The sequence below is a fragment of the Sprattus sprattus genome (assembly GCF_963457725.1).
Source record: "Sprattus sprattus genome assembly, chromosome: 2".
In the NCBI taxonomy this organism is placed as follows: Eukaryota; Metazoa; Chordata; class Actinopteri; order Clupeiformes; family Clupeidae; genus Sprattus; species Sprattus sprattus.
In genome coordinates this window covers 22,332,353-22,347,328 of record NC_137921.1, presented here as the reverse complement: position 1 = coordinate 22,347,328, position 14,976 = coordinate 22,332,353, and the positions used below count along the sequence as shown (strand labels likewise).

Genomic DNA, 14,976 nt, shown 5'->3' with positions numbered 1-14,976 from the left:
GTTAATCAAACACCAATCTTGCCGTTCTTTGGCAGAAACTTCTATAAAATCTCCACAACCTTCAAACGAACCGTTTTCCTGCAAGTTTGAAGTTGCTGTGCTCCTGTCCCTCTGATCTTCAGGATGTCCATTAATTAGTACTGGAGGTCCAAGCTAAAGAGGGCGGGTTAGAGATCAAAGCCTCAAAAACATCCACTCTTACAAGAGAGAGGGGGGGCTAAAAATGACATTGGCAATTGCAGGGCCTTGGAAGGTGAAGGTGAGCGTCTCTTCTTGTGTTGGGACATTTGTTGGCAATTAGGCTGCAGGACTGCACTGCCTCGCTAAAACATATGCACTCACCCTCCCTTCAGCTCTCGCTTATACTATCCCACCTCCCTCGCTCTCTCTCTCTCGCTCTCTTTCTCTCTCTCTCCCCTCCTCTCTCTCTCACACTCTCCCTCCTCTCACACACAAAACCGCTCGCTCTCATGGCATGTTGCTCCAAGCTGCGCATGGTTACTGTCCAAGGTATTAGTTTCTCTCTGGGGTTGAGGCAGTGAGGCAGCATGTCAGAGAGGGAGAGGCTCATGCAGACTTTTAACAACCATGTAGCTTAGTTCACTTCTTCCTCCTTCTTCCACTTACACAAAAAAAGATGAATGTAAAGATTTTGTAAGTTCTCCGGAGGTGTGGTTTTTGTAGCAGTGATCAACCCCAAAGAGTAAGTCAAACTTTTGTCAGTATCTGGGCTTCCAGCATTCCTGAGATCTTTCACCAACTGATGCTCTTGGATGATTGTGCACAGTACAATCTTGACAGTCAACCGGATCCAAAGCTTCCCCTTTCCGCCTCTTTTTCCAGAGGACTGAAGCGCTACAGGAGCATCCACTGCTTGGGGAGACTCTACAGATACCTCTAAACTGAGGGCAACTAAGGAGACATCATGAAAGGTAGGAGGCATTTTTTCTCTCCCAGTTTCCCGGCTTTTGAGTGGCTTTGTGTCTTGCGGCTGAGTAGGTGGAGAACAGCGCAAGCACGATGGATGTTTGGGGGAAGTTGAAAGTGCAGCCGTGCACAAATGTGCAGACGGCTCAACTTATGGTGGGGACCGCACCTCTCAAGGTCCCGGGGGAAAAGGTCAGTTTGTTGTTCTTGGATGCGAGACATCCTCTACCCTGGCTTTGAACAGGAGGAGTGGGTGTGTGTCCGTGTGGGGACGTGCATTACAGCCCGGCTGTTCACATCAGACACACTTTCATTTGCCCTCTGAGCTTCCTAAAGGGATCACAGCGTGAGCCACAGCCCCAGAAGGATAAAACCCAAAAAGAACTGGCCTCCGTCAACATTGCGTGAAATCAGAACCATGCCTTTCGCTGAGACCCTGGGAAGCCGGTGAACATGAGGCAAAATGGGGGGGGGGGGGGGGCAGGACAGTGAAGACGTGTTTAAAAAGTATGTATGTGTTTAAAGTGTGTATGTATGTTGTGTTGACAGGTAGGCAGTCTCTTATCTCCCTGTCTGATGTTTACAGCTGAGGAATCGTGTCCATAAAGCATGGACACTAATGCGTTCCTTGTGTAGCTCAGAGTGAAGGGAGACAGAAGGTTGGGGGTGGGAGCAGGGTGGAGCAGCAGGTGTGTCCAGGCTGGCTGCCGGGAAAGAGAGAAAGAGAGGGGGAAAAAATGGAAAATCCATCATTCCTGGGACGCTGGGACATTGCGTGAAAGTCCTGAAGCAGACTTTAATCAGATGAGTGTGCGCTCAAAACACATGGTATGTAAACAGGATGGCGCTGCTCTCGTGAAAAAAGGGGACATTGATGTTGTTGCCATTAATGAGGAGCGAATTGTTCACTTGTTCTTCAAGTGGAAACGGAACAAGTGCCCTTCTTGTTTTCATGAATTTGAAGACATGTGCGAGTGCTTATAAACACGTCGAAAACATTCCCTTCAAGGGAGGTTGGGGGGGGGTCAGGGATGGGGTAGGGTGGGGGACGATAGATAAAGACAAGTGCATTGTTTCAGCCAAGAACTTAACTCTTTCATTTCACACAAACTAATAACACATTTCCGCAAACTATGCTGACCCTGGAAATCACGCTGATATGGCACCAGTAGGTCTATGCGTTTCAAGTCTTGTGAGTGAATCCCACACATTCTTTTGTAAGTGCATCTAAAACAGTTGAACGTTGACCAGAACCCTAGGAGACACTTGTCTTTATTAGTTGTGGTTATGGCCCACATTTGGGGTTTGGAGGGCCCCTTCTTCCCTGTGTCTGCATTCAATTAGGGGGTTTTCAGGAATTTGCGTCAAAAACCTCATGTCAAACGTAATGAGCTGGATCGACAGGGGCCAAAACTACAGTAGAACCGACTGAATTCATGTCAGTTGTTTTTGAATAGCTAACCATCCCCTATACCCCCCCCCCCCAACAAAACACTTGAAAACAAGTGCTTTAACGGGTAAAAAAGAAAAAAAAACATTTGGAGAAGATTAATTAATTTGATTGTTTAGCAAATGTATAGTTTTAGAAAGAAGAACAATGTTTTCAGCAGCACACAGTCCAGTGAGACTAATAGGGGAATATACAGAGATTAAGTGAAAACCTTTGAAAGCAGATGAAAACAAACCACAGAGAGGGTTGATAGGGTCAGGGCTGACCGAGCCAAGGCAGTCATGAGGCTTGTGTGGATTCTGGGTGCTGACTGAAGTGTCTTGTTCTAACACCGTGTTACACAGAGTTCATCACAGCAATATGAGTGTGTGGGTGTTAGCGAGCTCTTGTTTCTCATCTGAGACAGTGCCTATTTTAATGGAAAAACAGACAAAAATTATAAAGGTCTGATGGAAATTTGAGTCAAATTGGAATTGTAACACATGCCCAGCTAATGTCCAAGTTATCCACATCAACATGGATGGGTCATAAAATTGCAGGAAGCTTTCTTTTGAAAGAGAACTATGGAATAGGACATATATCAAAGACTTTTAAGGCTATGATGTGGTGTCTGACTATTAGTATTTTAAACAATTGCATTTCCTGTGCTGTCTCTGCAGTTCTCACATTGGAAGACCCATCAGTCATAATGTGGATTGGTGCTTAATCACCTACTAGGTGCTAAGTCAACTACAAGATGGTTGTTTTTTACCATGTAGCTTGTGCTTCCGAAAAAATAATCATAGTGGCAATACAGAAGAATGGCCCAACCCTCTCACGTGAGACATCACTAACAACATAGCTAACACAGCCCCGTAGACCCACCACAATGGATCTCATTTAATTTGTGTCTGCAGTTTCGTCAAGCGCTGTACCCTCACATTGTACAGTAATGGAGTGGAACTATGGCATACCATCTTTCCCTGGCTATGTTTGACAATTTCAGATCAAACTCTGGGCCGAACCGCAGAACTCAAGAGTGTGCAAATGAGGTTTTCATTTTCATTAGAGTCAGAAAATGTGATGGATAAATAGCCAGGAACCCATTGGTCACAGTAGTAAAAGAGATCAGACACACAGATATAAATATCAGGCTCATATGAATACATAGCCATGTCTTCGATTTACATACCTGCCTGCTATTCTCATATGGATGTAGTTACAATCACTCACTGTTTTGAGTAGAGACCGAAAGGTACTATGTAATGAAATCGCTAAACCTCTAATGTTCCTGCTGTCCACGATGTTTCAGCAGGGCCAAGGACCAGTGTTTTTATAGGTGTCTGCCGGTGTCGAAACATCTGGCTGAGAGACGAATGAACCGTGCTGGCCTCTCTATGCGTTGTGTGGCTCCAAATTAAATAATGTAATCCCTGCCATACCATCGGGGGTACCAACCTCTCCAACACTGTACACGCCCAGCAACAGAATAATATGCCCCTGCAGAGTCCATAGCTACAGGTGAGACCTGTCGTCTGGTCTGCTCGGAGATCTCCACCGTCGTAACATAACCTGGTGGTTTAAAACTGCAAATTTTCAGAGAGTTTTACTATCGCTTTAAACCTCGTCCATGATGAGAGAACACTGTCTAGTTTCAGATGCCTCACGGTCTGTAATTATGACGTGAAAGTTCAAATATTTACTGGTGCTGGTTCCAGGTCTCCAGTAAGTTGTTTATTGTTTATACAGTTTGGCTGAAGCAAGCAGTGCCACTTGACGGGCTTCATATTCTTTCTTCAGTGTTGTTTTATTGTTACATAACACATACACCGCTAGTTTACAGTGCTTTGGGAGAAATCAAAACACCTTAAAATGCATCAGGGCACAGGATGTTTTTCGAGATTTTGGTATGTGTCTGCCTCTGTCCTTTTCCACACTTTCTTACCTTTTTGCACATTCATTAAACACTGAGACTGCATATTTACAGCTTTTCGTACCAGTTAATGATCAAACATCTTCTATCCAAACACCACCAACAAGCACCATATCCATCCCGACATCATCCGTTAAATATATACTTCAGGAAAAAAGACGGGTTTCAAATTCAGGTTGGGGAGGTACACAATCTGTTGCCATGTTTTTGTTGAACACATGTACTGAGTTAGTGGATCTTTTCTCACAGCATATTGTTACAGTGGCTCTTTCATGACACCTACCACTTGGCTGGAGAATTGTGCTAATGACCATCACAAATCCGCTTGATTGACATTAAATACTGGGAGTAGGACTGTTTCTGGGCTTTTTTGACCCCAGACTTTTCCACCCCTGGAAAACAGCTGTGTTAATGGACCTCGCATGCTGGTTGGCATGGGCCAGGTCGGGACGAGGTGGTTCTGCTGAACACGGGGCTTCTGCAGAGAGAGGTGGGGGTTCAGACTGCAGGGCACGCAGCCAGACCAGAGGGTCGACTCCTTTCTCCTTCTTAGCAGTGACTGGGGGAGTGCTGGGCAGGCCGGCCCTGGCATTGGCTTGCTGAGTTTGGGTTTAATGTTTCAGAGACACAAGTGAGGGTCGAGGCCATGGCAGGTTGAGAAATACCGCGTTTGAGAGCCGATGTTATATTGCTGTCATAAGATTTTGAACAGTTCACCAGTTTGACCAGTGTAGGGATCAGTTCCCTACACTGCAGTCTCTCCCTCTGTCTCTAACTATCTGTCTATCTCTTGTTTTCTTTCACGTTGAATGATCAGAAAACATGAGTGCGAAGAAGTTACATTCTTTCCACATCTCCGTCCATGTATTCCAAACTCACACGCATCTGACACACATCAGGCAGGTCTCCTCTTAGCCCCAGTATGCTCCAAACACCCCTCGGTAGAGCTGGATGAATGATAGGCCTGGAAAACTCCAACTCCAACTTTGCAAAGCTTTGCATTCATTATGAAGCCAAATAGGGTGTGCATATGACACTGAAAATGCAAACAATGGCACCATGAATGCTATAACATACATATGTAGGCAAAACAGCCAATCAGTCATCATCAATGACATGCCAAAATGTGAAAGCAATGTGTTCTAAAAGTGTAAGGATTGTAATGGGTAGTGTACGAACCGTCTGGTCCATGTCATGCTCTTCTTGGTGAAGCCTGGGTCTTCTCTGTGGAGTGGGTCTCACTTCTCCAAATGCTGTTTTTGTGGGATTTGCCGAGTTCCCCTACTGGAAGCCGAACTCATCTCTAGCTCAGGGTCCCCCTCTGGCTTCTCCCATGATCCCCTCTGGCTCAGTGACCACAAGTGGGCAACGAGCACTCCAGGAGTGACGCCATGGCGTCAGAGGCCTCCAGCGCAGCTCGCACACAGCACATAAACTAGTCTCCTGGTCTTGGGTTTCATCTAGGGTTGCCATGGGACCCCAGCATCTGACAGCCCATTTGTTCCCATTCTTCCCCTCCCCCCTCTCTCTCTCTCTCTCTCTCTCTCTCTCTCTCTCTCTCTCTCTCTCTCTCTCTTTCTCTCTCTCTTTCTGTCAGAAAAATATTGGTAGTATTGGTTTTACAAAAAGACCCAAGCACAGAGGAAACACTTCTCTCCCAAGCTTAAATTTGTGTAATTGTGTTCATGTAACATCCACGCCAAATATGACCTCATGCACTCAAATGAGCAGGGCTGAATGGATTGTGTCTAAGCGTGTGCACACAATGAGGGTGGATGTGTGTGAGTGTGTGTGTGTGTGAGAGAGAGAGAGTGTGTGTGTGTGTATATGTTCCTTGTGGTATTTGTAATGATTTATGACCAGAATAACAAGGCTTGTGCCCTGTTCTACCCCAATACCGGGTTTATGTTTCAGGCCGTTGACCTTAATTTGGTATCATAAATCTTAAACCACGCCCTCTTTGTGTTTTTCAGAGAGCTATTGCGGCTATGAGAACCAACTCTTTAAAGGTACGTAAAAACCTTGTCCCCTAACAGTGTTCTTTAAGTAATTCCTAGTAATCAGTGTCTGAGTGGTGACATCAGTAAGACAACACCTCTGTGCTCTCTGCTAGAAGCTCACAGGAAGCAGACTGCCGCTCTTGGGGGACCTGAGATTGTAATTAAAGCGGATTTAGTATGGAGATTGCCGTTTTGCTGTTATAACCCTGGAAACAATTAAAGTATTACAGTGACTCATGCTTCTCTTGCAGAGGAGGACCTGACCGGGGAGGAGGAAGAGATGCCTCCCTTCAGAGGTAAGCGGAAAGCCTTGAGGGCAGCTGAGCTATTTTAAGTCAACTATAGTCATCTGATTCACTTTGAGAGGCAAGGAAGATTTATAGGGGGGGGGGGTTACATCATTATCGTATTTGCATTGGCCCATGAGTTGTCGTATGTAAGCTATTTATCAAGTTGAACACAGTCCAGTGCTAGTGTGTTTGGGCAAGGAGATAATTTAAGGTCTCAAATTACAAACATATATGGAGCTCAGAATGGGGGCTGTCTAAATTGTGTTTGCTTTATATATAAAAGGCACAATTTAGTCGCTGGCACGTGTCTCTGGATGAGAGTGGCGTGTTGCTGTGCGTCGCTTGTTTGCTTGCTTCACATACATCTGCAATTACGCTCTTGTTTATGTGCGTGCGTTTTACATCTGTTTCAAATATCCATTCTGAGCCCAGTTCAACAGCGCTGGCCATCCCTGGTGTAAACTCCGAAAGAGAGGCCCGCTTGGCAGTGGGAGTGCAGAGCTCGGCCCAGCCCAGCCCGGCCAGTAGTTCAGTAGTGGTTAATAACGCTCAATCAAAACAGTTTACGGTCTTCGATGCAGGTATTTTGCTCCACTTTAGCCATCGCAGAGGAGAGTCAGTGATCGCTCGGTCTGTGTGTGTGTGTGTGTGTGTGTGTGTGTGTGTGTGTGTGTCTGTGTGTGTGTGTGTGTGTGTGTGTGTGTGTGTGTCTGTGTGTGTGCGTTCACAGGAAGGACACGGGGCGGATGTGTGAAGTGCCAGCAGACATACTCTGTCCAGTTGGCTGTAAAGGTGCTCTACGGCTTCTTTGCCTTCCTTATCATTGCTGTGGCCGTGTTGGCATCGCTCGGTGAGTTTAAGCCCGGCAGGAGACAGAGAGACGGCCGTTAAAATAAATCTTGCCTGAGTTCTCTCTGTCTCGTAATATCTCCTACTTGATCCCTCCCTTGCTTCTCTTTCTCAGTCTGTATTTTCCATTTGTTGCTTTCTGTCATGGTCAATCACCATATCATTTCACAGGTGACATGATAGTTGTGGGCAAAGCCATTATTTCACAGCTGTGTACACTCTTTAAGGTAACCCCTTGTTATAACCTGACTGAACAGCAAACATTTGCAGGACAGTCTAGGCCTGTGATTTCAGCAAATTACCTACTTCATGTGTCCAAAATGACCTCATCCCAGACATCATTCTGTCATCACATAGAGCAAGCATCAGTGGCGCTGAAATCATTTTCAGATTATTCAGAAGGCTCCTATCTCTCCCGATCTCTTCTGAGGCAGCTCTGGTTGTGATATGATTAAACTCAAATCCTCCAGTGATTGAAACAATATAACTCCTACGCTACTAGACCCCTGGGGCACGCCTAGAACACCACCAACCCACGTTTGGCTGGATGGCTGTGGTAATAAACACTATTAATCCCAGATATGGGTATAAGTGAAGCCTGCCGGCACCCTGGGTTGAACCGTCAAGCTTCACCTCCTCTGGCATCAATTCCCCGATCGAAACTCTCTCTCACTCCGTCATGCTTGAATCAGCCACACACTCCACAACTCTCGTTTATGACAGAGATGGGGTTTCAATTGATATCTTGCGGCTGTTTTCTGTGTGTGTGTGTGTGTGTGTGTGTGTGTGTGTGTGTGTGTGTGTGTGTGTGTGTGTGTGTGTGTGTGTGTGTGTGTGTGAAAAAAATGGCTCCCTGATTCCCAGCCATCAGGTGAGTTGACAGCTCTGCCTGGGATGCAGATGGCTGTTGGCCTGTCAGTGTGTTATGGCTGAAGAGAGCTGTAAATCTGATCTTACATAAGCAGTGAGCTCCTTTTGAGCCTGGGCCTTAACCCCTCCCCAACCCAGAGCCCATATTACCCCTACCCCCCATCCAAAATGGCCATGTGTTTTTATGAGCAAGCTGGGGGTCACATCAAAGTTTATATCAGCTTATGACACATCTCAGCGGCGAAAAGCAAAGCGAGAACAAAGCGGGGCAAACTACGAGTTGTGAAATTTGAAAGCGTTGTTGGCCTCGTATCACAGCGGCCGAGAGAGAAAAACCCCAGCCTAAAACAACAGGGAAATTTCCATATCACTTCGCACATCTGTTTCATATCGTCCCAGGATTCCAGATGAATGTTTTGTTACATAATAATAAGCAATCACCAGGTTGCGCAGCAAGTATCACATTGCACTTTATTATCATACTTGGTTCAGTGGGGGGGGGAAACTAAATCATAATCAATATGCCCCTGTCTGTACTGGCAGATCTGAATCTCAAAGGCTGTAGTAGACAGCCAGCATTAGCAATGAGAGCGGAGTTAAGTTCCCTTTTCACCCTCAATAGAACCAAACAGGTGGTATGTGCACATCTGGAACTGTTGCAAATGGCAAGAAATTGAGCCTGGCTCCGTAACGTGTTTTATTAATCCCTTAAGCCCCAAATAAAAAATGGCTTTGTGTGTGCTGTGTGCCGGAACTCTATTTGGTTCACAGTAACCAGTTCCTCATGAGATTTCTCCAGTTGTGTTCAATCATTTTCTATTGTTTGTCAATGTTATGATTTTATATCATAATCAGTATGTTATTGTGTGTCATCATTTTTTTTTATCTCCGTAGTATTCAGGAAAGTTGACAGTTTATCTGAAGAAGAGTCATTCTATAAAAAGAAGATAACCAAAGTTCAGGAGAGTATACAAGGTGAGATTAGTTTGCCTTTTTATTCATTAACTTTATATTTATTCTATTCATTCATAGATCAATCAGTGTTTACTTGGTATTCATCTTTCACACAATTGAACTCCATTTCTTGTGCTAAGGTTGAGGATTGTAAATAACACTAAGCATGAATGGATTAAAAAGGTGTTGGAATACTGACCCACGTCTGAGAGCAGGTTATATTGAACATATGGACGATCCCTCAGTGAATGGAACAGTATGGGTGACTGGAAGAAGGTCTTGGTTAATGTGTTTTTCAGTCTCGTGGTTGCGTCCAGTGGTAGGTGCTACGGTCTTCGGAGGCCCATATTTCACGGGCAGTCATATTATGCAAACAGTCACATGGGTCAGCTGCCCATAGAGGGAAAGTGAGAAAGCCTCTGCAAGATCATAAAGGAGTTCTGTCATTGAACTAGTTGAGCATATAGATTGTGTATGGGTTCAATTCCCAGTGAGCACCAATAACAATAAACTGAAAGCCTCCATTTGGAATGCAGGCCATAGTAAATTAAACTAAACAATTGAACCAGAGAAAATATTATATGTTTTGGAACAGCTAATGGTTCAGTAAAGCCCTCAGTGGAGTGTTTAAAAATCTGATCTGACAGTCTGATACTGTTTAGAATACTTCAGATAGCAAATTGCTTTTTGGTTCGAAGACTGTCTCTGAAACCACGAAAAACCTCTGTAGTCAGTAACTAAAATGTCAACACTGTTTAGCCATAGCAACCAAACTACAGGGACTAGCTTTGTTTCCCACCAAATATTGTTGATCCAAATATGTGCATAGCACCCAGAATGGACAGACTAGACGCCTCCGGTGGCCTAATCTCATTTTTATATCTCTCTGTTACAGATCTTGGCGCAACCAGCAACTGCACAGAATGCTTCAACCTTGCACACTTCCGAGAGGAGGTCAGCAAGCTGAAGAAGGAGTTTGAGGACATCCAGAAGATGGTCCTGAGCCAGGAACAGACTTTAGACCAGTCCTCTCAGACACAGCAGACTCTTTCACAGTCCAGCAACAGGATGCTCAGGGACCTCCAGAGCTACGCCATCACCATGAAGCAGATTAACCAATCGCTCGACCAGTACCTGGGCCAGGTGAATGGCTGGCAGGTTGTGATCAATGAGACTGACCTGGGCATGAAGACCCTGGTCCAGGACCAGTACGACCTCAAAGCAACGGTGCAGCAGGTGAACACAACAGTGGGGTTGAGTGCGATATGGATCGAAGCGCTGCGTTGCAAATCGGACGAGGAAACGCTGGTGCTGCAGAAAATGACGACAGAGTGGCAGAACTACAGCCGCATCCTGGGCACACTCAAGTCCAACTCGAGTGCCACCATGCAGGCGGTGCGCAGTGTCCAGAGTAGCGTCTCAGCCACGCACCAGCGCATTACCATGAGCTCGGAGATGGTCCACGACCTGACACTGCAGGTAATGAACCTGCAGATGCAACTTGACAACGTCTCATCGTTTATGGACGAGCACGAGGAGAACATGCACGACCACCAGTACCACTCACGCTACTATGAGAACCGCACCAGCGAGCGCTTTAGCACACTGGATGCCCGCATGAGCACCATCGAGATGGAGATCGACACCATCGCTTCCAGCATTAATGCCACCGTCAGCCACGTGCAGAGCATGTACAAGTACATCAACATCGAGAGTTCCTCCTGCCAGACGAAGCTTGGCAGCCACACAGAGGACCTGCAGAACCTCAACAACACAGTTCTCCTTCTGCTACACCTCGCCGACACCCTGCGGACCCAGTACATGCTCATGAGCGTGCGGCTTGATATGGACGTGCGGAACCTGTCCATGGTGACGGAGGAGATGAAGCTGGTGGACACCCACCATGCCCAGGCCCTTCAGAACTTCACCATCCTGAAAGGTATGGTTGGGGAAGAAAGGGAATGCCTTAGAAGAAAATGGTCTTTAAGCAGTCTACTGTCAAATAATGTCATTAAACAGTATAATGTTAACACATACATTTCACATTACTCCCTGTTCACTAGTTGACTCACCTGTTTGTTTCCCACCGGTCCACACAGGTGCTCCAGGACCACCTGGCGCGAAGGGAAATCGAGGAGAATCTGGCACTAAAGGATCGCTAGGCCGATCTGGAATCAAAGGAGACCGGGGGGTTCCTGGAACCTCTGGGCCCATGGGAACGAAGGGTATTATCGGCCCTAAGGGGGAGCTAGGTGAGCCCGGACCCACTGGGATCAAAGGAAACCCCGGAGTCAAAGGTGCCAAGGGATCTTTGGGGCAGCCAGGATCACGCGGTGACAAGGGCCAGAAGGGTGACATGGGAGTGCTTGGGAAAGATGGACTTTCCGGTCCCAAAGGTCCACCGGGAATACAAGGACAAGCAGGCTTACCTGGACTGCACGGCATACCTGGGCCAAGGGGAAAACCTGGTCCTGTTGGTCCAACTGGCCCGCCTGGAACACCAGGACCTCCAGGGTTATCCTTATCGGAGACGCACTGACAGTCAATTGAAAAAAAGGAAGAATGAGTACTTATTTTTAATTCCTCTGTGTGGATCGACGAAGAATCCACCTTTGACATGGGATAGGATCACGTGCTTCTGAGCCTCAAAACTCTTAAAACCATGGCCCGCTTTAGAAAGAAGGAGCCAGTCCTCCAGCCACAAGGGCCTGCTTTAATGTGCTGGAAATTCACAGAGTGGGGATTCATTTGCCTAGAACTGGAGCGTGGAAGCAGCTGAGTGTTTATAGAGGCATATTCTGTTGATACCACAGTGTGCTCAGCAGGGGAGCCCTTCTGAGTTTACAAGGCAGATTTTGGTTTCAATTTCGATGGCACTTTAACGCTTTTGATAAAGTGTAATATTGTAGTCCTGTTGTTTGTGTTTGCTTTCTGAAATATGGTCATTCAGAGCGGGTACTCTGAATAAATAACAGGTTTTAAAGTCAAAATCAGACAGTGCTAAGTAGTTATCCATCTACATAATATGTTGAAAAACTTTAGTTACAGAATATCACCTGAGAAAAGTCTAATACCTTAGCACAAAATTGGACTCCATAAGTCGGATGGCTAAAACCAATGAATGGTGAGAAAATAGATAGAGATGTTTGTCAACAAGAGGAACTACCTGATTCAGTTGGCCCTTTCTAACATGCTGAAATGATCTGTAAGGTGACAGTCAATCTGTCTGATGTGTACAGTGTACCTAAGTATATGTTTTGAAAAAACATATTTACTTGTTTTACTTGTCTTCGAAGTATGACACAGACTGTATTCAACATTGTTTTTAAGATGTTGTTATTTTCCTTATATTCTCCATGCACATAATCTATAATTCATGATGAAATTTATTCCAATTTAAGTTTTGCAGTGCAATTGCAAACAATAAAAAAGATTAATCTCTCAAAATCTTCGCTATCCACCAGTAAAGGGCCTATAGTAATAACAATAAGAGTGTTCTCCTTGTTTTATAAATAAATTCACTTATGGTGCTGCAACGTACTGATATTATTAGTTTAATCAGTATGGAGATTTTTCCTTTGAAAGTTTTTTCACTTCCCACAACACTTGTCATTAAATGACATTAAATTGTCTTTTGTACCTCAGGTAGTTTTCTTTGGGAGTTTAGCTGCTTATGACATATAGAGGTTGCAATGGCCCAGAGCAGACTCAGATAGAGACATTCAGAAGAAGGTCACATCGCTCCTTGTGTCTGCTGCTACCGGGGTGCTTTGCTACTGGCTCTAAGGGTGACTGATGAGTGTTCTCTGGAAGATTCCCACCTTAGTGACTTAACTGCGGCCAAGATCCTGAAGGAAAGTAAAAACAAGAAAACACACTAGGCTTTACTGTCCTAAGGACTGAGCTGACCTCGTTAAGAATTTAACTGTTCAAAGGTGTTTTCAGCAAGGTGACAAATTTGAGAACGCTTTTCATCGTTCAGACCTTGATTTGTGAGTCAACATCTGTTATTTTACAGGCTTTAATTTCTGCTGTTCCAAGGTATCATCCTGCAGAGCTGACATCTTGCTCTGTATATGTTGCAGTGTGACCATGCGTAAAAGCTTTACTCTTCTCAGCATTACTACATTTGGACAGCCTTCTGCTGGCAGCCATTCACCCTGAGCTATGGGCCAGGCCTCAGAAGATCTAAGGGACCTGCACTTCCACACAAAGAATTGTCCCATAAAGGTCTTTGTAAATTCCACATATTTGTGGCCAGATGGGTGTCAAGAGGAATTTCATGCATTTCTCAGCCTGCACCACACTTCATTTGCAGAGTGAGCCCCATAAAGAACAAAGCAGGTCAGCTCGACAATGCAGAGCCGTGGGGGCGGGGAGTGGGGCTTCTTAGGGATTGTGTAAAGCTCTTTTCTACGTGAAATCAGAGAACGTGCATCCGACTTCCATGCTGGGTTGTCTTAAGGCACCCCGTTAAAAAACACAGGAACACACGGCCCGGCTTCTCTTTCTTTGCTGTCACCACATGTGGCGCACAAACTGCCGCGAGATACCTGACCTCTCGCAGCTCCCCAAACCTTGCCAGATGTGCACCACTAAATCACCATCACAGCTATAGTGCACCGTGGGGGAGTGGCAGGCCATGGCATGACAGACCGTTACAAATGGGACGTCGCGGCCCCAAGACTACAATATTAACAGTCTGCGCGGAGCCGAACATCAACAGCTCAGATGCTGGTTGTGATGGATGTTGTGCCGAGCCTGTTTTGAATGGTACAGGATGTTTGAAGTTTTACAATAGGCAACAAATACCAGTACGTTTTTATGTTAGTGCTTTTTAAATACAGAGACGGAGTAATATTGTTGTGGAATATAAAGAACATGAAATGCTGCATTTATTGTAAAGCATTGGGCGACTGTTGGACATCCTAATGTGACTTTTAACAGGATTGAGCGGAAGTTCCACAAAGTTCCTTTTTATGTTTTTCGAAATCCGAAGTAAGTTTTTCATTGTAGAGAGACTTCAGTAAAGTAAAAACATGTGTGGTTGTTTTAATTTCGTATTTAAGTGCCAGCCACCACCAACGCCTTTTCTTGTGGACAGAACTGGTTGTATTAGTAAGTGATACAGTATTTTTTATGGACAAGACTAAAGCGAATAAGATAGTGGTGTCAGGTCACTTTTTGTTATTTCCTTGTTAGTCAAAGACTATCACTGCCTTCCTCTTTTTGACCAAAGTGATGATTAATTATTCTGAACCTCACATGGACCAGCCTCCATCCAGACTTGATCTAGAACTATTATGGTTATTTATATCCTAACAGTTCCAGATAGGACTGTTTAACCTTAGAGGGTTCTGCTATGCGGAAAACTGAAGTTCCCTTAAGGAATCTATTTTCTAAGACTGTGTCAATTTGTCATTTTGAATAACTTTGAACAATAGTTAAGGTGCCAATAATTCATGGACACCTGCTGGAGAAAGAACCATGGAATGAGATACAGAATGCAAAGAAATGAGAGCTGGATCCAAGCCAGCTACCTGCAACACTATGGCTGTCGATGAATTAGCTTTACTTTTTAACAACCTCTACCCAAGCTTGTTTTCACGTCTACCCAAGCAGCTACTCCAGTTACTGGGCCTGACAAACAGCATATAGACTATTTGGGATGTGTTACGGGCTAATGGCTCCTTAGCCTTTTTTGTGTGACTGCATTCTGCACTG

General features: G+C 45.2%; 1 protein-coding gene across 1 annotated transcript; it reads left to right on the top strand.

Annotated features, from left to right (window-relative positions):
* The first annotated feature begins 534 nt into the window (after window positions 1-534).
* On the top strand, window positions 535-12,639 carry scara3 (scavenger receptor class A, member 3). The gene is made up of 8 exons (XM_080833525.1): window positions 535-703; window positions 844-932; window positions 6,263-6,298; window positions 6,541-6,585; window positions 7,310-7,429; window positions 9,193-9,273; window positions 10,148-11,191; window positions 11,352-12,639. Exons 2-8 carry the CDS (start codon window positions 926-928, stop codon window positions 11,789-11,791), a joined length of 1,773 nt encoding a protein of 590 aa, XP_080689651.1. The 5' UTR covers window positions 535-703; window positions 844-925; the 3' UTR covers window positions 11,792-12,639.
* Window positions 12,640-14,976: the final 2,337 nt, after the last annotated feature.

Coding starts and splice junctions, on each gene's coding strand:
- scara3 (XM_080833525.1), top strand. Junction 6,299..6,540: donor TGAGAACCAACTCTTTAAAG/GTACGTAAAAAC, acceptor CTTCTCTTGCAG/AGGAGGACCTGACCGGGGAG. Junction 7,430..9,192: donor GGCCGTGTTGGCATCGCTCG/GTGAGTTTAAGC, acceptor TTATCTCCGTAG/TATTCAGGAAAGTTGACAGT.